The following is a 27,414-nucleotide window of genomic DNA, read 5'->3' as shown; positions in this document are numbered from 1 at the left end:
AGTAAGATGTAAATACTTACTAGTTACTAATGAATAGGTACAAGTATCTAAAGTAAGATGTAAATAGTCACTAGTTACTAATGAATAGGTACAAGTATCTAAAGTAAGATGTAAATAGTCACTAGTTACTAATGAATAGGTACAAGTATCTAAAGTAAGATGTAAATAGTCACTAGTTACTAATGAATAGGTACAAGTATCTAAAGTAAGATGTAAATACTTACTAGTTACTAATGAATAGGTACAAGTATCTAAAGTAAGATGTAAATAGTCACTAGTTACTAATGAATAGGTACAAGTATCTAAAGTAAGATGTAAATACTTACTAGTAAGTTAACTAATGAATAGGTACAAGTATCTAAAGTAAGATGTAAATAGTCACTAGTTACTAATGAATAGGTACAAGTATCTAAAGTAAGATGTAAATAGTCACTAGTTACTAATGAATAGGTACAAGTATCTAAAGTAAGATGTAAATACTTACTAGTAAGTTAACTAATGAATATGTGGCATTTGAACTGCAGAGCCCCATAGATCTCAATGGCAAAAATGTGCAATTAGTTATTAGTAATTAAAAAACAGTTACTAGTAACTGAATAAATGGTAAGAAGGCTTTTCATGTCCGTGTTTAAGGTGTCTGCACATCGGGAACAACTCTTGTGAACACACACTTGGCCGATGATAGTGATTACTGATTTAGTGTCTGAGCTCTTTACACTCACCGCCTCCTTGATGATGCGGGTGATCACCGCGTTGGGAAGGTTCAGATCTTCTGGCCTCTCTGCCATTTCACGCACCGTTCACCGCAAACCCTGCTCGCCGTGTGCCCGCCGCTGACTGTCCGGACAGCCGTTAGCTCCCGGGTAAAGCCGGAGACCGCCGACCGGTGCTAACACGCTTAGCGCCCGCCGACCGCGTTAGCCCGAGCTCCCTAAAGCAAGCAGCTAGCTAACGTCACTAGCTCGTTGCGTTCAGAGTTGATCCTTCGCCGCCGAAGAGTCGTTAACGTGCGTGTTACAGTCCCGCGTTTGAAGGACACGCTGCCGTTAATCAGCTGTGACCGAGCTGATTGATCGATGAGTTCAAAGTTCCGCCCGAAGCCGCCCGCGTGCTGAACGCAGAACCCGATTTGTTTTGGGACCGTTTCCCGCGAAGCGTCCAAGCGCGAGCCCTCCTACGTCACGTTTCAACTTCGACCGCTGACGTTAGGCGTGACGTGTGTGTATACTGTCACGTGATCAACGCGGAAAATAAAACAAGATGAACAAGTAGGAAAATAGTATATAGTAATATAGTATTACTATATACTATTATATATTAGTAGCCTACTATATATATATATATAGTTTGCTATAGTATTTGATGCCCTCCCTTCTGGGGTTATTATGCTTTTCTAAGATACTTTTATACCTAATTTGCTAATTGCTACCTCCTCTTGAGCCTGCAGAAACAATGATAGGAAAAGTTTGTTTTAACTACACGATCTCCAAGAGCAATAAAAATATCCGCACTACAGGATCAACTGCTTGTGCAATCTGGAACTTTTATGATGGAGATATATGCTGGAAGGAAGTGTGGACTCTTTCTCATAAAATATATATTGGTGAATAAAGTCTGGGAAATTTCCTTTAAGATTTTGCATCGCTTCTACCCTGTAAAATCCTTTCTGGTGAAGTAAAATAATAAAAAAAAGATATTGACATTAATATGCCCCTTCTGTGATCTTCATGTAGAAACAATAGCCCGTTTATTCTGGCATTGTACTAAAGATGTATGTAAATTTGTGATTGATAATATTTACAGTGATTTTGAACTATTGTATAAAAATGTAATTTTTTGTTTTGTGCATGTTGAATGTAAGCTTAAAGACAAATACTTTTTGATTAACCTTATAATAATTCTTGCTAAATTTTATATCCACAAATGTAAATTTACTAATGCCAAACCAACATTTACCTTTCTCAAGAAAGAAATTAAACTATATATAGGAATGATAAACACATCCCAAAACAAGAAAGCTATCAAAACGGTGAATTTATGTTCTTTACACAGCATCTTTGTAGATTTATAACCCCACACTCCTTTCATTTTTTATTATTCATTTCTTTTTATGTATTCCTTATATTTTCCTTTTGTGTTTTTATTCCCCTGCCAAGTTCTCTCACTCTGTACTCATACTGTTTGACTGTATGTTGTATTGAAGCAATAAAGTTTTTGAACTGAAAAACAAAACCTATAAAAAAAACAAGTAGGAAAATAGTATGTAGAAATATATATTACAGTATATTTATCAACTAATCGTCTCTCAGATGTACTTGTATAAACTGTTGGGGAGTCTTATTTATTTTAAAATCATATTATAAGCTCTTCATGTGTTTTGTGAGTAAAAGTCTTACTCTGTATAGTTACTAGTAACTAAAGCTGTCAGATAAATACAGTAAAGAAATATCTCCCTCTGAAATGTGGTGGAGTACAAAAAGAAGAATATGGCGTGAAAAGAAAATATTCAAGAAAAGTACAAGTACCTCATATTTGTACTGTACTTGTAAATGTAGCCTTCTTGTGGTGGACAGTTACTTTACTCTAGCAGCCTACTGTACTTACAAGTAGGCTACAACAAAGTTGAGGTTTGTTTATCTGTATTTTCTTTTCATGCCAATTTCTACTTCTACTCCACATCTCAGAGGGAGATATTTACTTTTTACTTCACTACATTTATCTGACAGCTTTAGTTAATTTAGTTACTTTACTCACAAAACATATGAAGAATTGATAAAATATGTTTTGTTGTAACTTAAACTCCCCCACAGTTTATACAAGTGTTAATGATATAATAATAATCTTTATTTATAGAGCTTTTCAAAACAATGTTACAAAGTCCACAGTATTTTGTGTTATGTTTTAAAGTTGTCGGCTTTGTTGTGTGTATTTTACCTGTATTTTTTACTTGTGTACTGCAGTGTAGACTTACTGTAAGTGTGTGTGTGTGTGTGTGTGTGTTTTTAAATTTGCATGTGCTGCTTTTATTATGGTGAACAAAAGACTATTTTCCATTTTTAAAAATGAACATAAGATTCAAGATTTAAAATCTTTTATTAATCCCACAACTGGAACATTCACAATGATACAGCAGCAAAAAACTACAAAAAAAAAAACAAACAGTATAAAGATAAATAAACAATAAATGAATATAGTCTAAGTAAAGAGAATAAATAGTAAATTAGTCAATAAAATGCAATAAACAAATTTAAAACTAAGTCTAAGTATCAAGTGATGACACTTATCTCTAATAATCTGGTAGCTTTTCTCATTGATTATTTATTTTTTGTTAAAGATTCATAGTCGTGGCAATAAAAAAAAATCTAATGCTTTCACACCTCAATGTATGGCTGTGAAAAATTATCCAAATGATGCCTGTCAGCTGTGTGTTTCTTCATAGATAATGTTATCAGCCAGTTACATGTTCCTTCATCACCATGAACACACACACTGTAGTTGATTCAGTCCCACATACATGGTCCCGCTGCCCCACATACTCACTAGAGCTCCAGATGATGATTCATCCGCCGCCGAAAATAGTCCCCAACAAACGCATCTTTTTCCTCCTGGTTGAGTTACGTTTGGGAAACAGTGTCCAGCTAGTTTAGGAAATTAGGTGTCTTTTTTTCAAAAATAAAACTTCAAATTTGTGACCGATTTTTAAATATTTAAGTCTTCGGTAGGAACCAATGGGCTTTAGGCTGAGAGCCACAGACAGGAAGTCAGAAAGTACTGAGAGATTAATTAACTCGTTGTCGTTTCAACATTTAAATTGAATTATTTAGCTGATGCTTCAATCTAAAGCGTCTTACAATTGCTATTTATGTCAGAGGTCGCACGCCTCTGTAGCAACTCAACTCTGAAGCAAGAATCGAAACCCTGCTCTCCCACGTCAAAGGCATGCGTTTTATCCACTGCACCATCGCCCCACAAGTCCTCCAACCTAAACTACAAAGTTGGTCATTTATCCATGCCTTTATCTCCTGAGAGAAAGTCCTCAGTTTACTTGACTCATCCATCCTCCCCACCACCTGTTCTCACTCCTAGGCCGTCACATATGGACGCATTGTCAAGATCCGTCCAGTTTATTACGCACTGCCAAGTCCTTTTTTAATGCATCGTAGTTCAACGCAGTGGGGGAAGCCCTGTAGCGCCGTTTTTGAATGCTAAGTCAGAGGTAGGAGGTGTTTGGGGTGAACTTTTAACCAGGAGACTGGTGTTTTTTCCTGTGTGAAACAAAAAATCAACATTATTGAATGTTTATATTTAAGTTACGTGGGTTACGTAAGCAGTAACTGACAAACGTAACATGGTTATTTTAACCCAAACCATGATCTTTGCATATTCATTGTGGCTAACACGGCGCCCTAAACGTCAAAAAACAACGCTAAATGGGTCTTGACCAAGCGTAACAAAGTCAAATACGTATTATTATTATTACACAATACTCTTTGTCACCTGACATGTTGTTGTCAAAATACGAGTAACCTTTGTGATTTATATTCTGTACCCCTACGTTCACTTTCAGGGGACCCCTCTCTATAAATGGGGCCTCTCACCTTCACCTCTTCCCTTTTGTGTTACTTCATAGAAGAGGTAAGCAGCATCAGGAGAAATGTATGTGTTTCAGCTTACTAGCTTAAACTTGTGTAGTATGCTAATACATTCCCGTGTCATTTAACTTGTGTAGGGGCTGAACAATTGACTGGAGGATTGTTTATTTACATCTGTTGTCAGAGAGAGAGAGAATAAACGAAAGATCACCTACAAAGAAATCCTGGTCTCAGCCTATACTTCATAACACAAAGCGTGCAATGCTAGAAACCACCGGTTTCACAAGCGTCCATAGCATGACGAGTTGGGAGTGACAACGCATTGCCTTACGAGGACTTTGTACCACGTCATCTGACTTCTTCTGCCACTTGAGGTTGCCACCAAACTTAAATGAATTACCAAAAAACTTTGGGACACAATGAAAATAGTGACTAATATGAACCCTGCAGAACAACACAAAAATCAAAAGAGCTGAAGGACTTTTACCTGCGATTCGATTCCCAAAAATCCCAGCCTTTCTGCCCAAAAGCTGTGCAGAAGAATAGCAATAGCATTGTGCCCTATTGCTCAGTGGAGCTCTGTGGAAGAAATCAACTATAACTCCGCAGAGTTATATAGAGAATAATGACTTTTGTCCCGTAGCTCTAACCTCGATTGTAATGAAATGTTTTGAAAAATTTGTTTGTGTCCATACTCATGAAGGATGTTGAGTCAAAGTTAGATGTGTACCAGTTCAAGTTATAAGCAAGAACGCAGTGGTGGCCCAAAGGTTAGAGAAGCGAGCTTGGGACCGGCAGGCTAAAATCTGGCTAACCACCACCAAGGTGCCCTTGAGCAAGGCCCATAACCAGTAAACCCATAATCATAAACAGTAGAGCTGCTTAGTGGCTGCGGTTGTGCTGGGCAGCTTCCAGGTGTGAATGTGTAACAGTGTGAATGTGATCAGGGCTTTCCTGCAAAAGAGAGGCTTCTTCTCAGTGAAGCACTGATTGCGTCTTGCTCTTTATTTCTAAGCACATTGAAAACATAGATGCTTATGCTAGAATCTTGTTTGTCGATTTTACTTCAGCCTTTAACGCAGTGCAAACTCACGTGCTTTTAGAGAAGCTTAAAAACATGAATGTTAATACTATCTTGATTAAATGGTTTTATTCTTTTTTAACTGACAGGGCACAGCAAGTGAAGGTCAGCGGGACGCTATCGGAGATCAAATACTGTATAACACAGGGGTCCCACAGGGTTGTGTTGCATCACCAATACTCTTCACATTGTACACCAATGACTGTAGGAATGTACATTTTAACAACTATATAATGAAATTTTGCACTTTTGCACAAGGATATGGAGATGAAATAGACACATTTGTTAAATGGTATGACACCAACCATCTGATTTTAAACATCCAAAAAACACAGGAGACGTCATGATTGGGCTTCTCCTCCTCCCACTTCCTAGTGTGTTCTCAGTTTTCCATCCCCTGCTGTCTCTGTCAGTCTCGTTTGTCATGTCCTGCCTGTGTGTGTGTGGGCGTGTGCGGTCCAGGCTCATCGCCACCAGCAGCGTCTCGCACCTGTGGCTCATCAAGCAATCAACCCATGCAGACAAATACTCTGGTTCAGCTTCCACTCTTTGCCAGTTTGTCAGTTTATCTCCTGTGGGACAACCGCGCCAGCCAAATCTTAGAATTACAGTCTTGTTGAGTGTTTTTTTTTTGTCTACCTCAGTTACAACCTGTTGAGACGCTGCCTTCCTGCCTGCCCTCCCAGGAGAGAGCTAAAGGACACCATAGTCAAGTCCCTGCTGAGTCTGGGAGACTCCGCTCCCTCCCTAACCATCTGTTTTACATGGTGCTTTTTTGGCAATAAAACTACAAGTGTTTCTGACATCTGCCTTGTGTCCGCTCTATAATCCTTTAGTGAAAACCTAACAGGAGATGGTCTTCGACCCGAGGCAAGTTACCGACCAAGTGGTCATTAAAAACCAGGAAGTAACTCAGGTGTCCACATTGACAGTCTTCTTTGGTGGAATACACATGTTGACATCCTGTGTAACAAATTGCAACAGAGGCTTTATTTTTTTTAAGGAGTCTAATGTTGTATGGTGTGAGCAATCAGATCATGATGATTTTCTACCATTCAATCTTAGAGTGTCATCCGATGTGGAATTACTGCATGGTTCGGCAACTTAACGGTTAAGTTGAAAAACAAGCTTGCCAACTTGCACAAAACAGCCATAAAAGTTATAGGGAGGAGAGACTACGAGCCTGTATGACTTGGCAGGTTTGAAACAGGCTAGGAAAATTAAATCAGATCCTCAACATCCATTCTCTTCCCTGAATACGAAACCCTGCCATCAGGAAGAAGACTCTGTGTACCAAAATACAAATCCAATCGCCTAAAATTATAGTTTGTGCCAGCCCTTATTAAGCTGCTGAACTATGTAAAATAGTGCTGTGTGCAATAAATATGAGCACAACAGCACTTTACTTGTGATCTCAGTGCACTAGCGCAACGTGCAATAAACATACTAGCACCATAACATGTGTTATGTTCAACAATGTCCTTTTCCTTCTGTGCTAATATTTGTACAACATGTCAATGCTTCTCAGGTTCTTTTTGATGTGTCATGTCTTTTGGGATCATTTTTATGAAGCAACTCTGTGCCCAAGCAGAATTTCCCCTTGGGGACAATGAATTTAACCTAACCTAACCTGAACACATAAAAAAGGGTCGTAATAACCTGTGGTATTTAATGACTCTGGTGAGGATGGGCTGTTTTCTTGAGTATTTTGGACTCCACACTGGACAGCAAGTGAACTGTCCCATCCATGAAACAAACACAAGGCACTAACTAACTGGCATACACAGAAATCAAACACTGAAGTGATAATGCTACCACTTGTCACACATTATTTGCAGTGTACAGATGAATATTAAAAACTCTGACTGGGCAAACTTCCAGCTCAGCTCACACCCTCACCACACACACAGTGGAGAAGGTCAGGGTTTGCTGGGGGAAAAGGTATTTAGGTTGTTTCCATGGTAGCTGCCTTCCTCACACATGCAGGAGGCGATGCAGCCCACACGCTGTAAACCACTCTGTACAGTGGGGCTGTGCAATGAAAGGCGAATATCCACGCCCACCAGGTTCAAGCGTCTGTAGCTGTTCCTGGGCAGCGCTCCAGGATACTAAACTTTACTCGGCTTAGCTATCTCTGGTGGTTGGAACAATCACTGATGCACTCTTTCATTGTGTTCACGTGTCGACGGGTTGCAGATATGAAACGGATTCCCCTAAAGTGTAAAACCAGATAACCTGTACCAGTTTGTTTAAAGTCAAAGAGGAGTAAATGTCGAATTACAATCACTTCACATAAATAATAATAAAATACAGAATTCATACATCAGGCGACACAGAAGAGAAAGAAAAAACAACAACTCAATAAACAACTTGTGTACTGGGATTTCACCAACTTAAAGGTTCCATACAATCAAATACATACAGGTGCATCTCAGGAAATAATCTTTTTTTTAGTAATTTAATTTAAAAAGTGAAACATTTATAATCTAGATTACACATAAAGTGAAATGTTTTCTTGTTTGTTTTTAACCTTTCCGATCACAGTTTACAGCTCATGGAAATCAAAAAATCCATATCTAAAATATTAGAATAAAGAATTTATAAAACAGAAATGTCAACCTGAGAGGAGCTTTTAATTTCTCTGGTTCTCTGAAACCTTTGTCTGGTTCAGTGCACACAACCACAATCATGGAGAAGACTTCTGACCTGACGGTTGTCCAGAAGACACTCACTGACACCCTCCACACGGAGGGGAAGCCACAGAAGGTCACTGCTGAAAGTGCTGGCTGTTCACAGAAGGCTGGATCAAACCATATTCATGGAAAGCTGAGGTTGTGTGGTAGGAAAAGGTGCGCAAGCAACACGGATGACCGCAGCCTTGAGAGGATTGTCACTTTCCTAGTGTCAAGCCACTCCTGAACCAGAGACAGCGTCAGAAGTGTCTACCTGGGCTAAGGAGTGAAGAACTGGACCGTTCCTCGGTGGTCCAAAGTCCTCTTTTCAGATGAAAGTAAATACTTAAGGTCCCAGCGTCTGGAGGACGAGTGGAGAAGCTAAAAATCCAAGTTACTTGAAGTCCAGTGTGAAGATTCAACAGTCAGTGAAGATTTGGGGTCCCATGTCGTCTGCTGGTGTCGATCCACTGTGTTTCATCCAGTCCAGAGTCAATGCAGCGTCTACCAGGAGATTTTAGAGCACAACATGCTTCCATCTGCTGATAAGATTTATGGAGATGCAGATTTCCTTTTCCAGCAGGACTTGGCACCTGCACAGGGCCAAAATCACTGGGAACTGGTTTGCTGACCATGGTGTTACTGAGCTTGATTGGCCAGCCAGCTCGCCTGACCTGAACCCCTTAGGGAATCCATGTGGTGTTGTCAAGAGGAAAGCGACAGACACCTCAGCAGTGCTACAGGCTGATTGCCTCCGTGCCACGCCACATTGTGCAAAAGACCAAGTACTGAATGCATAACTTAACCTTTTTTTTTACCTGTCCAGGGTGTACCCCGCCTTTCGCCCGATGTCAGCTGGGATTGGCTCCAGCCCCCACACGACCCTGTACGCAGGATAAGCGATTGACGATGGATGGATGGATTCTAATATTTTAAGATATAGATTTTTGATTTCCATGAGCTGTATGCCATAATCATCAACACTAAAACACTTACGTAAAAAGAATAAAAATTTTAATTAAAGTGGTAATAAGTGTATTTTTATGTCTTTAATCATCGTTCTAATTTAACATTAAACAAAAAAAAATTTTTATGTTTTTTATGTAAACTCGAACAACTCTGTTTGGTGTTCAGACACCAGCGGACACATGAAATACAGAAAAATTATTTAGAAGCAGTAAGTGAGTGGAGTTTTGTCATTATTGTGTTTTTTCAACAAATGACCATTTTCAAAATGATATTTGTTCAATAAATATTTACTTATTTAATTTATTCCCAAGGGAAAAGACTATGGCTGACCCCAATAGTCGAAGATCTGATGCTTCGATGGGCGGAGCCTGATTCAACTGTCAATCTCACAGTCGAAGGATCACGCCATTTTGGCGATATGGGGGCGCTCAACGTCTGATTTTACATAGAACTACCAGTTTTCTCCCAATAACTTAATATACAGCCTATTACAATATACATTTCAACATTTAAAGAATAAAACTTTCAATAAATGGAGTCGACCTGACCGGCAGGTCAGCAGCAATGTCCTGTTCTACAAACCAGCCCAGGTGGTGGCGGTATGCAGTTGGTTTGCCAACCGCCATTAAACGCAAAAGAAGAAGGTCAGCAGCAGATCTTTAAAAAGGAGTCCGCAATTACCGAGATTGTTATGATGTCTCATTAAAATCATAACCTCCTTGAGTGTTGCTATGTTTGGTTTGTTTACGGTGTGCAAGGTTGTCAAGGAAGATAATCCGGTGTCGGCGAGGGATTATCTGGCCCTGATCTGCCCCCTAGTGGATTCACGTTTAATCTTCCAGGTACACGCAAAGTACGCAGGCAAGTATGTGAACAATTGCCTATGCATTATTAAAAAGCAAGTATATCGGGGGCTTAAAGCTGCAAGAAGCATTGAACAGGCCCGCGCACCATAACTGTGTAGCAGTTGTTGGAGGTCGTCGATACGGCTCTGAATTATCACACGTTTTGGCAAGTACTAGGTACCAAGTGTGAAAATGCCATTGAGTGAATATTGTCATGTAGATGTCTTCAGGGCGGGACTCTACACTCAAGTTATGACAACTTCCTGTTTCATGGCAAATGAAACAGGAAGTTGTCATAACAACTTGATACATCTGATATAAACATTTCTAACAATTTGGTTAAGCGTGGCCTAGGGGCTGCTTTTTAGGGGGTGCTAGCGAGCCATTTTGCCACAGACATGCACAAAAACCAACTTTTCACCACCTTTGCAAAGTGAGTTTTTATGCACCTTTAAGCTCCTTGCATTTCAATAGGACCCTTGCATGTTTCATGCTCGGGATCTAATGAAGCTTTTTATCAGTAGGATCTGTTGTCCACTGTTTGGGGCTTGAACAGTGACATTAAATTTTGATACGAAAATAAAAATTTGGCATTGAAATTAAAACTTAAAATTAAAAAGGAAACATCGGCATTCAAAAAAGTTCATCTTTTTTATGCTGTCTGGTTTTTTCTGGGTCACTGATTATCAGTTTCAACTTTCTGTTACAGTACAATTTACAGTAATAGTACCAAAGTGCAAAGCAACAAAATGAATATAAGCTATTCAACATATAACCTAGCTGTTTACAGATAATATTCAGATGTAACCCCCAATGTAATCATGCACATTTTCATAAGTAAAGTAATTTAATTGCACATTTGTTCCCAGTAACTATAATCAATTACAGTTATTTTGTAATTGAATTGTAACTATATTACATGTAATTAGTTACTCCTCAAAACTGATATTAGAGGTATTAACTTTTTTCAAATCATCAAAGTAAGTTAATGTCAAAGGATAAATCAATAATGTGAAACCATCAAATTAAATTATTGTTAAAAGATAAATCTATAATGTGGAACAATTAGCGACATGGCTTCTGTAGAGACTGAGGAAACAGCCTGTTTACGAGCCTGCACTACCCACATTAACAAGTGAAGAGGAGGGACATCAAAATAATAGTATAGTAAAAGGAGGAAGTCATGAGGTCTGTCGTCTAGATGTGGTTCTAAGTTCACTTGTTCTAGTGAGGTTCTTCATGAATCGGGGCAGGCAGAACCCACTGTTGTCTGCCCACCGTTGGATTCTTTAGGAAGCGTAAAGAGGTTTGTTTATGCAGCACTACTTTGGTGTACATCCGACAGTTACTGGCACAAACCTTAAAATACGGATTTTCGACATCATTTGAAAAGAAAAACACAAGAAGAATCGGCTGTAACGACCACTTTTGTAGTTTCAGACTGAATCGTCTAGCAGTGTTTCTCATTTCGGTCCCGACAGACGCGAACGGCTGCGTGTGTGTCGGGATCTACTTTCTTGTGGATGGCGGTGCTGCGCCTTTCTCTCCCTCTCGCCTGTGCTAAGGCCGCCATCTTGAATTTTAATGTTAATTTCTTTTTTTTTTTAAAAATGTGTTTCCTGTGATATTTTCGTTTAGGGTGTCGTGCCAAATTTTGGATTAGTTTTTGGGGGAGCGGTGTTTTGTTTTGCGATTGTTTTAAAACAAAACCACCCAGTGAGTATTTTCTATGTTTGTTCTGTTTTCTGTTGTCGTCTGAAGACATTTAACGCGTGAAAAATGCTTTCGGCTTACTGCTATTTAATAACTGACAGCTATAATGATCGATAACTGCCTTCATCGAGCCGCTGTTCCCTTGCTTGCTCTTATGGCTACCGTAGATTATATCCACAAGGGCATCGGCAGGAAAACTTAACTTTTAATTCGCTTACAAATGATATATTTAGCCTGTTAAGCTACAATCCAAGCTAACGCGTTAGCTGCTGTGGTCCACTGGTTTGCAGGTAGGTTAGCATAACGTTAGCTAGCGACTTACTATAAGATGTCGACCAATATTAGCAGCACAGTCAATCTAATATATTGTTAATGAGAGAGAAAGGGGGAGAGGGTAAGTTCAGTAGTATTGTTTTTTTTTTTAATCTACTGTTGATGTGTCCTGTGCTAAGCTGAGATGGTGACGGAAGCTAAGTTAGCAGCTCGTTGAAGTTAAGTTTGATGCTAGCTGCTATAAGCTAACGCAAAGTAAGAAGTGCGTTTTGTTTTTTGTTAAAGACAGTTTACCAAAGGTTTATTCTCTTTAAACCAGGAGACACGTCTTAATAAACGTTTGCCATCATGGTTTTATTTGCTGCCATGTTAGCGGCTTACTGCTTGAGATGTGTAGTGGATGTGTATCATGGTGTTATAATGCTGTCGTTTATTAACCACCATCTGTGTGTTATTCCGTTCAGGTCTTTGTGTTGAATTCGGATTAACTGCTTATGTGTTTTTAGTGTCTGTGGGCAACTTGCTTGTTAAAAATCACCGTGCCATATTGCCGGTGTTTGCTGCCAAGCTAGCTAACTAACCACCACGGCCGAACATCTCCCTGTCGTCGCCTTTGCATGGTTAGCTCCATGCTAACGGGTGGAGAGACGACAGTTAGCAAACAATGCAAGCTGGATTGATAACTGATAACAATCTCGGCCTCAGCTGCCGGTGTGGCCTTCCGGGTTTCCACAGCTTTTCCTGATCCCCCCCCCTTCTCCTCCGTGGCTTGTTGTTTTATTTAGGCTAACATTTAGCATCAAAGCTAAATAGGAATGCGAAGCTTCTTATGCATTAGTTGCATTAAAAAAATTAGATGATGCTCTTTGTAGAAACGACATTACTCGTGTGACAGACGTGTTGACATTTCATTATGTATTTGTGCTGTTATGAATCTAATGTGACGTGGCTGTGTGCCTATATGAATCATATAATTAGCAATACTTTATGTGTGTGTGTGTGTGTGTGTTATAGCATTAAAGACGTTGCTGCTACACTTGACAGTAAGCCAGTGCAGTATTCGGGGTTAACACTAAGCGGCGTTGCCGATTCATCTGAAACTTGTTTCCTCAACACTGCTTTCCTGTGTTTCTTAAACCGACCATGGCCCAATCGCAGGCTATGGTTGAAAAGTCCAAATAATTATCCTTTCCTAACCACTTGTCCTTGACTTTGATGAAAAACGTCACAAGCTCAAGGAAAGATGTGAAGTAGAATTTATAAGTACTTAGGGGATAGGATAAGATGGACAACCCCACTGCACTTTAACTCTAGACTTTGAAACAGATTTTATCTACAACACATGGAAGAACACAGACAAAAAAAGTAAAGTTCCCCGTCCTACACAGTCAGACCTCTTAAGATAGGATGTTTTGTTGTGTGTTAAAGCATAATATAAAGATGTTGCTGTTGCGCTTAACAGTAAGCCGGTGCACTATTTGGGGTTACCACTGGGCGGTGCTGCAGACTCATTTTTAACTTGTTTCCTCAACACTGCTTTCCTGTGTTTCTTTAAACCATGGCCCAATCTCAGCATCCCCCAGCCCACAGCTCTGAACTCTGACAGACATAACTGACCTCACCTGGCAAGTGATTGAGTGCAAGAGGCTGCAAGGGCTCAAAATGCTATAAACGGGAATGGGACAGGACTTTGCCAGATCTTTTTTTTTTTTTTTACGTTCATTACTTTCTTAGCGGCCAGTAAGGCACTTAAGGGACTGACTGCCCTTATTTATACCTCTCCAAGGCTCTTGCCTTACAGAGTTGATGAGAGGTAATTGTAAATAATGATCTGTATTTGTCAGTAATCAATGCATTATTCTTCTTCAAATCAGCATCATTAAGTAAAAAGTAAAATAAATAGTTGAATAAACCAGGTGTGTAATAAGGTGATTGCTTTCCTTTGATGTCATGTGTTCTGCGTACCATCTAAAATCTATGTAAACTTTTTCTCTGACCACGTTAACGCCAGGGTCGGTCACTCCTTCCATGGTTGTTTGTTTACTGTTTTTTCTTTCTCTCATAAGGCTGATTTGCCCTGATTTTTCTCTCACTTCCTGGTAATCCTCGTGTTTCATGACACAACTGTATAAACTGTGGGCAATTCCCTCAGGCAAAGTCTGCAGAAATGCCGACTTTGTAGCCCGAAGTCCTCACGGACTCACCGGGAACGAGCCTGAAAGTTTGAGTCTGTGAGTGTGGACGTTGAGATTGGCCCTATAGTGTAAACAACACCAGCCATCACTGGGTAAACTCACTGATGCCGCCTGTAGTAGCTTTTAATGGTCGTGGAATATTTAGCTGTGACAGATTTTTGTACACCCTCAATAACCTTGTCCAATTCGTTTAGCCGAGTTGAGTGAACTGTGTCCAGATGTTGTTTGGACGGTAAAGTGGTCTGACATTTTTGCGTTCACCACACAACAATGAATGAATCCCTGATCCCCTCTGAACGTAGTTGTATCCCGGTGCATCCTTTTTGTTGAAATGTCAAATTTATGTTTAGAGTGAACTGTGTCCAGATGTTGTTTGGACGGTAAAGTGGTCTGACATTTTTGCGTTCACCACACAACAATGAATGAATCCCTGATCCCCTCTGAACGTAGTTGTATCCCGGTGCATCCTTTTTGTTGAAATGTCAAATTTATGTTTAGAGTGAACTGTGTCCAGATGTTGTTTGGACGGTAAAGTGGTCTGACATTTTTGCGTTCACCACACAACAATGAATGAATCCCTGATCCCCTCTGAACGTAGTTGTATCCCGGTGCATCCTTTTTGTTGAAATGTCAAATTTATGTTTAGAGTGAACTGTGTCCAGATGTTGTTTGGACGGTAAAGTGGTCTGACATTTTTGCGTTCACCACACAACAATGAATGAATCCCTGATCCCCTCTGAACGTAGTTGTATCCCGGTGCATCCTTTTTGTTGAAATGTCAAATTTATGTTTAGAGTGAACTGTGTCCAGATGTTGTTTGGACGGTAAAGTGGTCTGACATTTTTGCGTTCACCACACAACAATGAATGAATCCCTGATCCCCTCTGAACGTAGTTGTATCCCGGTGCATCCTTTTTGTTGAAATGTCAAATTTATGTTTAGAGCTCATGATCGCAACCAGGATACAGTTCAGTATAAAGTGTGAACAGGTCAAGGGATTGAGAGTATTCTTGTCTTGTCCTCTGATACATGGGGAATGCATCTCGTTAGCTCGTTAGTTGCATGACAGTCGCTGTTTGTTGGCAACTCATCCTCCTACTTTCTTTTACAAACTCGCTGGTTTGAAATGTTTAAGGTGTCTATAGTATCTATACTGGCTAATGTCTGAGATTTAAAATTGAAAAACAAAAAAGTTATTGATCATTGAAGCAGATTATATTGCACTTTTGTGACGGTCCCTAACTCCACCTACAGTAACAGGTGCGTCGGGCAGACATTAAATCTTTAGCGCTGCAAACTGCATCGTCCTCTCTGGTTATTTTCAGGTGATCAGACAGTGAAACCCCTGACATCCCTACATCCCCTTATGTTTTGAATTTCAATCTGTGTAAACTAAACGTCTTTGCTGTGCTTCTAGTAATGTTTGTTGTTTCTGCTCCACCTCCAGGTTTCAAACTCTAGACCCCAGTCTTCCCCACTCAAGAGTGTTTCTTCATCTCGGAGACTAAATGCAACTGGACCAGGGGGCTTGTGGGCATGAAGTGGCTGGGCGAATCCAAGAACATGGTATTAAATGGCAGGCGACACGGAAACAAGTTGACCAGCGAGCAACCTGTGAGCCAGACTCGCTCTCAGCATTCACAGCGGGCGTCCCTGCGCCACAGCAGAAACAGAAACCGAAGATGTAGCCGCAGTGAGTTTAACGTGTTTGCGTTAACTAATGTATAGATTCCTCCATCGGTCGTGTGCGCTAACATCAGTCTGTGTTTGGCGTTTACAGGGTTTAATGCGGCCAGTCTGGAGGCAGAGAGGCGCTATGTGCCCTCCTCAGGAATGACTGCCAAGGAGTTGTGTGAGAATGATGATCTGACCACGAGCCTCATCCTGGATCCATACCTGGGCTTTCAAACACACAAAATGAACACCAGGTCAGCAGCTTTAACACAGTGGAATTGATGCTCATGCAGCCTCTTCACTTTTATAGAAAAACATTCTTATTTATAGGCACTGATGTCGTGTTTCATATGTGATTTTCGCCTTTGTTTGATTTGTGTCATTGTGTCCCCTACAGATTTCGACCAATTAAGGGAAGACAAGAGGAGCTGAAAGAGATCATCGAGCGCTTCAAGAAACACGACAACTTGGAGAAAGCTTTCAGAGCTCTGACGACCGGAGACTGGTCCCGAAATCTTTTTCTCCACAAGACAAAAGCTCAAGAAAAGCTATTCAAGCAACATGTAAAAATACTATTATTGAAGGTCCACGCAATTATTCTTCCAACATCACAGTTGACCAAACAATCAGATGACTAACTTTGTTTTGCACAGGTATTTGTGTATCTGCGGATGTTTGCCACAGACAGCGGGTTTGAGATTCTCCCTTGTAATCGCTATTCATCAGAGCAGAATGGAGCTAAAATTGTGGCAACAAAGGAATGGTGAGGTCTTACTGCCATCTGTTATTTCTGATTATAAAAGCACCACTAGTCAAACAGTCCACCAGTGATAGAATTAGTATTAACAGCATTAGCCTGCACATATATAGGCTGTTCTGGATACATGACAGTAGGGATGTCGCGATACCAGAAATTTAGTAGTCTATACTGATACCAGTAAAACTCACAAAATTCTCTGTACCAATTCGGTTCCACGGTAAATAACAATAAATTCTATGTACTTCAACATACGATGCTTTTAAAAAAACATTTGAACATTACAAAAAAACAACTATCAGCTGTGTAAGTTGTGGGAGGATGTCCAGGACAGATGAGAGGTGATGTGTCAATATAATCATAAATGAGCAACCTTGTCCTCTCCATATTTAAGTGGTTACTGATGATTGAGATTGTATTTGCACTTACAAGACGGGAACTCCTTCTACAGTAACAGGCGCGTTGGACAGACACTCAGTTCTTAGCGCTGCAAACTGCATCGTCATCTTTGGTGATTTTCAGGTGATCAAACGGTGAAACCAACTTCACCCCCGTTTCCATCTCTTTTCTAATCGATGAGTCGAGGCGTCGAGGCGTCGCTGCAGCTGCACTTGTGGCCATCTTCCACCTATTGGATCTTCAGTACATTTTGGGACCTAGCAAAACGAGTACCTACACGTTTTCAGAAATTTGGTATCGACTTGGTACCGAAGTATCGGTTCTCGTGACATCCCTACACGGCAGCTATATGACTGTATGCGTAAGAGCACTTTGACACAAGGTGACGCAGCCTGCTGTTGCAGTGCGTAACGAACCTTTTCTACCCTTTGTTGTTTTACAGGAAAAGAAATGACAAGATCGAGTACCTGGTGGGATGCATTGCTGAGCTGTCAGAGAGTGAGGAGAACATGCTCCTCCGGCACGGGGAGAACGACTTCAGTGTCATGTATTCAACCCGCAAGAACTGTGCGCAGCTCTGGCTGGGGCCAGCTGCGTTCATCAATCACGGTATTAGTTGTTGTGATTGGGTGTCATTGGTTCTGTAACAATAAAATGAGTCTGTGGATTATTTTCAGGGCTCCATACTAACTTTTTGGACTGGTAGCACTGGTTCTCCCACCACTTAAATCGACTCCCAGGGGCTCTAAGCAAAATTCTGCAAAGGGGCCCTTCTACCTGACCCTTGAGCTATGTAAACTATTGCTACACAGCCACACCTGACACCCCAGTGCTCCCACTACAAACCTCCCTACTTTGAAACACTTTCCTCCACCCGTCGGTCTAAGGTTTCACCTACAGCGGCAAGAACACTGAAACAACACTACAATGGTGGAGATACTGCTATTTATTCTGTGCCTCCTTAGAACTTTATAAAACTCTTAAAACAACATAAAACAACTCCGTTTCAACAATTCACTTCCTCATCTTAGCATTGAAGCCCCGCCCCCGCAAGCGTACCCTGCTCTCGTTGTTGCAGAGTGGAGAGGTTATTAATTCTGAATGTGTCTCATGTCCAAGTTATACCAAATGCGCCACCGCACTCTGTTGGGTGAAAAGACAAATCTGGGGGCATATTTAAGTTGCTGGTGCTCCTAGTTATACATTTTTGTAGCACGATCTCTTAACAATGGTCGCCGTCTTCTTTATAAAGATACTAACTTTATTGTCTTTGCCGCTTGTTTTTTCAGATTGTCGGCCAAACTGCAAGGTAAGTTCTTCAGCAAAATAAGAACTCATTGGATCAGTTGCTGTTTAATGCAGAAGCTCGGTAAATAAACACATTTTGTGGTGGTTATCTTTTGTTTAGTTTGTGTCGACAGGACGGGACACAGCCTGTGTGAAGGTTTTGAGGGACATTGAACCAGGAGAGGAAATCTCTTGCTACTACGGAGACGGGTTTTTTGGGGAAAACAATGAATTTTGTGAATGCTATACATGTGAACGGTAGGTGCAACAACAAATACACTATTAAAAAGTGTAAATGCATACAGATGGTTACAGATGATGATGGTTATATAAGCTTGCTAGAGGTGTAACGGTGCATGTATTCGTAAAGGACTTTCGGAGCGGTGCAAAATGTTTGTTTTTGTGCGCGAAACAGACGTAAATTCCGAGTTTCCACACGGACATATTAAGTGGCGGACCAAATCTCCGCCTTGCATTTTGAGCGGCGCTACACAGGCAGCACGCTTTAGCCCAGCCTCTCGCTAACTAGCGACTTGAGCATCATGGCCAGAGCTTGAAGACCCTCCCTTATTGTTGAGGTTTCCTGTTTGGGAACACTTCGGTTTCCTTGTGAAATACAACAACAGACAAAGACAGGTCGATAAGACGAAAGGAGTAGGACGACATTTCTCAGTAGTGATCAGGCATGTTTCTGGCAACACGTCAAACTTGCTAACTCACTCATGGTACCACACGAAAGGGAGAGTCTCTGCGACAAGGCAAAAAAACAAAAACAAGCGTAGTGCAAACGCCCTTTGGCATTTAAACAGACTTAAGACTTTGGAAAAGGTTTTTTTTTATATTTAGTAGTAGTTAACTGAGCAGGCCTTCAAGCTGGGATTGATTATGCTCATAGACTGTATAAGAAGAAGAAGAATGCTGCGCTGTAATCCATATTTATTTATATTTTATTAGCTATATGTGGCATTGTTTTAGAGAACTTAGAGGAGGAGTAAAAAAAATTGTACACTAATGTTTACAAAAGTATATAATAAACAAGCAGCAAGTTAATGTTTGCATTTTTTTTTCTCCTTGCTATACCGAAAATAAACCGAACCGTGACTTCAAAACCGAAATTCATACCGAACTGTGATTTTTGTGTACTGTTACACCCGCTGTGCTATTAATCAAGACAACCGTGTCGCTTTTCAGTAATGTTTTGTCGTTTGTTTTGTTGTTGTCGTGCAGACGGGGCACCGGCGCTTTCAAATCTAAAGCTGGACTACCCGTGGAAGTACCGGTGATCAACAGCAAGTACGGGTTGCGGGAGACAGACAAGCGTCTCAACAGGCTGAAGAAGTTGGGGGAAGGAAACAGGAGTTCAGATAGTCACTCTGTAGGCTCCCACACCGATGTAGACTCTCAGGAAATGCCAAAAACACATCAGTGTAAGAGTCCCCTAAAAAATGAAATCTGTGTCTTCATACCGTTGCCATAATTACTGTATGGGTTCAGATCAAGCGGCAACCTCCAGTTCTGAAAAGTGAAGCCAATGCTAAAGCGCCAAAAACCTGCATTCTTTCTAATGGCCAGCAGGGGGCGACCCCAAGTCTGATTGCATTGAACTTAATGGCAAAATGTTTCTACTTCTCAGCTGATTTATTCCCTCAGTAAACACTTTCCTAACGTGTTCATGGTCTCAGTCGCTAGTTTCAAGTCTTGTTCAACACAGCATGATGTTCATTTAGTAAATCATGGTTCCATTTAGAGGAACAGAGACCAGAAAGAAGGGGATGCTTTAGGGTTACCTCGTGATTTACAAGTTTTCAAGGTGACCTAGCTCCACTCTCATCCAAATATGGTCAATTCTGGTGCCAATAAACCAAGATGGCGACGGCCAAAACAGTAGTCCGTAAAGTAATGGGTGATGATGGCTACGTCCACTTCTTTTATACAGGTTGTGGTTCAGATCCCAAACTCAAAATCTGGGGAACAGAGAGAAATCCCATGTGGCAGTGCAGTGTGGAAAAGGTAGCATTTCACAGATGTGTTAAGTACATGTATATACGGGCAGTATATAGATTTAGTACTGTAAAGTAATAAACCTTTTCTTATAATCGTATCTAAACTATGTTGTATGTAAATAAACACATAGATGTCATTCTCAGTGTATTATTAATGTTGAGGCACTAAAATCATTAATATCATATTTGATTTTGTATTTGTCATCCAATGTTATAAATACATAATGTGCAACATTTTCTTTCTCCTACCAGCTGCCAGAAAAAGAACATCATCATCATCTTCATCATCTGGCCTGAAGTATAAAAACAGGACTCAATCCAGACAGACTTTGTCAAGAGCCCTTACTACCTCATGTTCAAAACAAGGTCGTGTAAACAATAACAGGGTACCAAAGAGACTAAAATCCCAATCCAAGCCTTCACTAAGTAAAGTCCAGTTGCGGAGTCGCAGGAGGGGTGCAGAGCCCAAGGCGTTGGCCAAAGGAGAGACTTGCCAGCTGGGTCTCAGGGACTCAAAGGTGTCACTGTGTAAAAGTGTCACCGTCAAGAAGGAGAAGGATGGACAGGAGCTGGTGCCGCAGACACTAGGCCAGCGGGGTTGCCTCACCCGTCACGCTGCGAAGGAAAATGGCAATCTACCGCATGTGCAAAACAGCGAGGGCAGCCAGTGTTCGATGTACAGAACTCGCAGGTCCACAAGGACCCTTGTAAAAGCCCAGGAAACAGCAGCAGGCGTTAAGCTGGAGCCCAGTGCTATGGACGGCTTGAGCCCAGTCCCTGGTGGAGTGGTCATCAAAACGGAGCCAGCTGACATGGAGGAGTACCTCCGCCACGGAGTAGGACTGGAGCAGCCGGCATTAGACGCTGGCTACGCCAGAAGAGGCTCGTGCAGCCGGCGGAAACGGCTGGCGCCGCTCAGGGCCGAGCGGACAATTAAATGTGAGGACTCGTACGGCGAGCCGTTCATGCCGGTGGCTGCTGGCCACGCCGCAAACTTCTCGGACTGTGGAAACGTGCTGTTGAACTTCGCAGACCGACACAGGGACTACAATGGGGTTGCCAATGGCGGCAAATCCCTCCGCAGGGACAAGGGTAAGAGTGGCTGCCGGTCGCAGGACAAGGGGAAGAAAAAGCGTCGGATCACGCGATACGACGCTCAGCTGATCCTGGAGAACAACACGGGCATCCCCAAACTGACGCTCCGCCGGCGGAGGGACAGCAGCAGTAGCAAGACCAATGACGCCAACGATCCGATTGGCTCCTCCAACCTTTCTGCCTCTACGGTCAACTCGGCCTCTTCCAGCAAAATCAGCATCAAGTTCAGCAAGGACCACGACAAGGACAAAGGCAGCTCATACATTGCCAAACTGAATAACGGCTATGCTCCCGGGGTCCACAGCAACTCCACCAAGCTGAAGATCCAGCTGAAGAGGGAGGACGATGCACGGAGAGTATCCCAGACAAAGGCGGACCAGATGTCCTATAACGGGGACATGGGTCAGAGTCTGGAGGCCAGAAATGGTGGACATCGGACCCAAAAGGTCCTGGCGGACCCTTCGTCTGAAGAGGACGATGAGGAGGAAGGGGAGGAGGAGGAGGATGAAGACGACGACGACGACGATGATGATGACTACTTCGACAATGAGTTCGAAGACGATTTCATTCCACTTCCTCCAGCAAAGCGCCTCCGACTCATTGTGGGTAAAGACTCCATAGACATCGATATCTCCTCCAGGAGGAGAGAGGATCAGTCTCTGAGGCTCAATGCATAAGCTGTGTGGAGTTCATCACTTCCACCTTCCCCTGTAAATAGAGATGACTCGCTAATCAACTCCTGTGTTGATGTAAAAGAAGTACAGTAATTTAAAAACAAAACAAAATTGCTGAGGGGAGAGAAAAAAAAAAAAAAAAGTCTGAAAGAACTTTACTAGAAGGGTTCTGTTGACCTAAAACAAATCTCTCTTATTCACTTAAGTTGTGTTCATTTAGTTTCTGGTGTTATTGTAGTTCTCAAATTACCTTTTTTATGAAGTGAAAGTTGACTCACCGAGTCCACTTCTCTGGCATTTAATCTGCAAACTATGCTAAACGAAAAACTGCTGGAATATGCCACGTTTGTCCTCCACATCGTTCCTGAATAAGCTGGCCCGGACCTCTTAAGTGAAAAACGAGAATTTGTTTTACGTTCAACTATTCTTTTAAAGGTGAATGCACTTGTTATATTCATAACGGACATGGATATTGTAGAAAGTGTACAGTAATGGTGACTATCCCCTCTGTCTCACGGGCAGGTTTTTATGAAACTTTTGATTTTGTTTTTGTTTTTTTGTCTCGTAGTTTGTAATTTGTGTGTGGCGAACCACGGTCGAACGTACAGTGTGGCGTGGTCGGCCCAGAGGCATTATAAGATCAATCAGTCAGTTCATTTTGGATTCAGGTGCCATGTTCTCATTATCCCAGTAGTTTTCCTGCTAAAGAACCCCATTTATTACCCCTCATTATTTACTGTGTAAGTTAATCATGTGCGTGTATGTGTGTGTTCAATCATAGGACGTTATTTTTTTATTTTAAGCAAATCCGTGCTCGCGTGTTGAACATCGTAGAGAGAGTTTTTGAAATAGAATTTACAGTTTTATGTATATTATGGATTTAACTTGCACCAAAGCCAGAACTTGAAACAGAAATGGGAAATCGTACTGAAATGTTAGCAGCAACAATACGCATGTGGAAAAGTGTTTCAGTTTTCCCGCGGTTGTCTCACATTCATGACACGAACGATCTGTTATAACGGGAGTTGCACAAATTTGTCTTATTTAGAGCGCTGTAAATAAAATTAAGTTAATTAAGCTGCAGAATCCACAAGACACAAAAGCACACAAGGTTTAGTAATTAGATTAACAGGAATGTAAACGGACCAGCGTCTTGTCTTTGTTTTCGGAGCTGCTGTATAATGGTGACATGGCACACAACTGAGTAGGCAAATCAAACCAAATCCATTATATTAAAGCTACATGTATGCTTTTAAAATAAAAAGTAATGTACAGAAAGACTGGTTTATGCCCCCCACCCCCACCCCAACCCCATCCCCAAGCTGCATTACGACATTACAAGTCCAGTCTCTTTTTTTATTTACCTAATTATGAGTTTTGGAGGCACGTTAACAAATGTCCATCAACACTAGAGTTATTGGAGGAAAATCGCATTGTGTGAAATATTCTGACTAGCTTAGAATCATGTATTCTCTCTATGGTGCTACTTTTATTTCCTTACCTTCCATCGGTTTGAATATTCTGTCCTGTGTAACTCTCTTATTGGTAGACGGTGGCAGCATTAACTTCCAACAGGCCCCAAAAAACTCTGTAGAAATACACACTTTTTTTATAAGTTTTGTCTGTAGCCTATTTTAAGTTTTGTTTTCTTTACAGGTGCTCATATACGTTCAGTTTCTTTTTAGGTTGCAAAAAAAAAAAAACAAACAGCATTAGGTGCCTTAACAAATAGCTTTTTAACACATTTAGACCAAATTTGTCACGTGATTACCGGAAATCAGTGAGTAGTGAAAATGCTAATCCATCTGCCCCCCCCACCCCCGACACAAAGTCCACCCTCAGTCCTTCTGTATATTATTTTATTTTTGTTGTGTGGAAGTAAATGAACTGTCCAATAGATCAAGGGATCATCTGAGATTGAATGTTAACCCACTTTTCCTGTGTTAATATGTACTGTTCATATCACCAGCAGCTAATCACCGTTCTGAACCTGGCTCAGTCTGTCCTTTCTGCCCCTCCCTCCTTCGTCGGACGTCTCCCATCCAACACTGTAAACTGTTCCAGGTGTACCGTATGTGTGGTCTTTGTCCAATAGACAGCTGTCAAGATTTCCAATTGATTCAAAAAGTAAGAGGAGAGGAGAGGAGGAAAAAAAAACAACAAAAAAAAAGGCAAAACAAATGTGAATAGTTTGCGGACATTTTAGCGTGTTGCCGTGGGTTAGTGGGAAAAACGTGTAAAGAGAATTAAAAATGGGCAGTGCATATATTGTCCAATATGTAAATCATGTGAACACATCTTGTACTTATTTAACAGTTTTGAATACTTGAAAACTATATAAAGTTTCTTTGTGATTCTTGTTTCCTGAGCTTGTTTTGAGGTCACCTGGAAGTTTCTACCTTCATCACAGCGCTGATATGAGCTTTTCATTAGTTTCTGTCATTGAAGGAGTGGCTGCGTCGGACAGTTAAAGCTTGTTATATTTTATATTTTTTGTTTGTTGTCAACAAATCCAATCAAAAAAAGACCAAAAACCAACAATAGGACTTCCGCTTTGTGTTTGGGGTCACTTCTTTGTTTTGAAAGAAAAGTAAACTTTTGTCCATTAAAATAAGATCAAATTGATCAGAAATACACTGTACACGTTGTTAATGTTGTAAATAACTTTAGTTGCTGCAAACAGCTGATTTGTAAAGGAATATCTCCGGACACCCTTTTGCAGTCTTGTTAGCACAGCTTGTAAAACTGGCCTTCTTTAGACTGGTTGAGTATCTGGACCATCGGCATTTGTGGGTTCCGTTACAGGCTGAAAATGGCCAGAAACCCACAGAGCGGCAAAGAAAACCTGTTGGTATTTTGACACAATAAATCTGCCTTCTGAAAAGAAAAAAAAAGCCAATAAAAGAAAAGATTCAGCCCTTATCTTTTTTTTTATTATTATTGTCTGTTCTGATGAATGGCTTTTTCATTTGCCACTCTGACTCATAGCATCCCGGAGTCGCCTCTTCACTGTTGATGTTGAGAGTGGCGTTTTCCGGGTACTATTTAATGAAGCTGCCAGTGAGGCGTCCGTTTCTCAAACTAAACCTTTTAATGTACTTGTCCTCTTGCTAAGTTGTGCACCGGAGCCTCCCACTCCTGAAGGGATTAGTACGCGGCATTGTACGATGATCTTCAGTTTTTTTTGCAGTTTCTCTCGTGGAATAGCTTCATTTCTCAGAACAAGAGCAGGCTAAGGAGTTTCAGAAGGAAGTTCTTTGTTTCTGGCTGTTTTGAGCCTCTGATGGAACCAAAAGCTGCTGATACTCCAGATACTCAACCAGTTTAAAGAAGGCCAGTTTAACAGCTTCTTAGGTCAGCACAAGAGTTTTGAAGCTGTGCCACCACGATTGCAGAAGGGTTTTCTAATGATCGATTAGCCTTTTAAAATGATAAACTTGGATTCGCAAACACAACGTGCCATTGGAGCACAGGGCTGATGATAGCGGGCCTCTGTAGATACTCCATTACAAATCAGCTGTTTGCAGCAACAAGTCATTTACAACATTAACAGCGTCTGCACAAATTTCCAAGTGACCCCAAACTTTTGAACAGTAGTGTGTGTGTTTTAAAACAAGGGGATCAGTAATTTCCTGAAACAGCTGCTCTGTTGTTTTCAATTGTTTGTTGACCGTAAGGAAAATGCAGAATATCAGTGGAGATACCGGTTTGTCTGCAGACAGCAGAGTCCTGGAAAAGTCACATGTTGGATTTAATCAGACATGGCTGCACATTTTATAGATAAGACAGCTGCAAAATATGCTTTGTACGCGGTTTTATTTACATTTTACCTCTAATTGTCTAAACTTTGTTACATTTCTCAGATTTAAAGATCAGACTTTTATACTACCTGTAATCTTAAAGCTGCTATAATCATAAATGTATTAACGATGGATCAAATGATGAATGTGTGTAATGTGAAAGTGGTCACAAACAGAATTATCACCTGACTCTGCAGCTCTGACAGAGTATTTTTTTTGTCTTTCAGCTAGTTGTTTTGGTTTTATAGCAACTTCAATATTTAGATTCATGCTGCCCACAGCTGTTTTCACTGGAAGACACTCTGATAAAGCAGCTGTACATGACCTGCTCAGCAGCAAACATCAGGTTTAGACACAGTTCAGAGACTAGCTGGTGAACATTTGGCAGCTAAAGAGCCAATTTGAGACCTCTGCAACTCTTCAGCACAAACCTTAGAGAGGAAATACAAATGTCTGCCGGGGACAAGAACACCTTTGCCCAGATGTGCGCACTATTCTGTTTTTTGTAGTAACAGGCCGTGGCAATCTTGCCCTACTGCAAGAGTTACTGTACGAGCTATTTGCTGTAACCTCTGGAAATAGTTCATGTCAACAAAGTTAATACCTGAAAAATAAAAACACAGAAACTCAAGTGACTAAAAGCTAGCAACAGCTAGATGCACGTGTTTGATTCCTGATTTTTGATAATTGAATGTGCAACAGGGGACCAAATTTTTAGAACAAGCCAACTCTCCTAATTAGTTAAAAGACATGGGGAATTAAACGTGTACCATGGCGGGATTTTGGCTAAAGGCAGACAAAATCACACACAAAGTCTCTGGTTTGCTTTAGCCTGGCTACTTACTGTCTGTGTACTGTGCCACATGCACTCAATAAAATCAAATAATTGAGGATATTTTTTATCAAATAAAACTCTTATTATAACAATGAGAGTAATTATGTTCATAATAGCTCCATAACAATGAGTTAGGTTTTCGTCGTAGTTATTATATTTATTTTAGTTTATTTTCAAATTGCCATTGTAACAAATAATAATATTTTTTAAAGTATTATTTCCCAGATTTAAATATCGCTAGACATGTACACGTGAAACCCCCCACGCTCTACAACCAATCAGGAGCGTCTACCACAGCTGTAGCCAATCAGATTTAACGGAGCGCTATTTGAAAGCGGCTCCTCTCGGTGTTGTTTATCTGCAGAAATCGGCGTTTACGGGTAACTTGTTCTGCTCGCTGCTTAAAATAAGTCGCTGTTGAGTCCGTTTGTTCTCGTTGCTGCAACATGTCGTCTGTGGAAGTTCGTGCTGCGGTGAGTAAACTGAAGTTATGTCGCTGTTTAAATGCGTTTAGCTTGTTAGCGTCGCTAGCTAGCATCGTTAGCTAGCG

At 40.9% G+C, this 27,414-nt stretch overlaps 2 protein-coding genes across 5 annotated transcripts in view; one reads left to right on the top strand and one right to left on the bottom strand.

The window, feature by feature from the left end:
- The window catches only part of pole3 (polymerase (DNA directed), epsilon 3 (p17 subunit)), a 10,471-nt gene extending 9,290 nt beyond the window's left edge, over window positions 1–1,181 (bottom strand). Inside the window, exon 1 of the mRNA XM_046033550.1 lies at window positions 723–1,181. Within this exon, the coding sequence (XP_045889506.1) occupies window positions 723–788 (66 nt within the window). The 5' untranslated portion in view covers window positions 789–1,181. The remainder of the gene's footprint in view (window positions 1–722) is intronic.
- Window positions 1,182–11,315: 10,134 nt separating this feature from the next.
- kmt5b (lysine methyltransferase 5B) lies at window positions 11,316–24,589 on the top strand. Of its 4 annotated transcripts, none has more exons than XM_046032529.1 (10): window positions 11,316–11,465; window positions 15,788–16,033; window positions 16,121–16,268; window positions 16,412–16,577; window positions 16,668–16,777; window positions 17,613–17,779; window positions 18,460–18,479; window positions 18,579–18,715; window positions 19,685–19,884; window positions 20,713–24,589. In XM_046032529.1, exons 2-10 carry the CDS (start codon window positions 15,877–15,879, stop codon window positions 22,230–22,232), a joined length of 2,625 nt encoding a protein of 874 aa, XP_045888485.1. In that variant the 5' UTR covers window positions 11,316–11,465; window positions 15,788–15,876; the 3' UTR covers window positions 22,233–24,589. The 4 variants fall into 4 exon arrangements, with proteins under 4 accessions (XP_045888485.1, XP_045888482.1, XP_045888484.1 ...); XM_046032526.1 differs by lacking the exon at window positions 11,316–11,465 and adding an exon at window positions 11,700–11,875; XM_046032528.1 differs by lacking the exon at window positions 11,316–11,465 and adding an exon at window positions 11,942–12,162.
- Window positions 24,590–27,414: the final 2,825 nt, after the last annotated feature.

The sequence above is a fragment of the Micropterus dolomieu genome, linkage group LG20 (assembly GCF_021292245.1).
Source record: "Micropterus dolomieu isolate WLL.071019.BEF.003 ecotype Adirondacks linkage group LG20, ASM2129224v1, whole genome shotgun sequence".
Taxonomy (NCBI): domain Eukaryota; kingdom Metazoa; phylum Chordata; class Actinopteri; order Centrarchiformes; family Centrarchidae; genus Micropterus; species Micropterus dolomieu.
The sequence above is the reverse complement of the archived record's forward strand: the minus strand, read 5'-3'. Positions and strand labels throughout refer to the sequence as shown.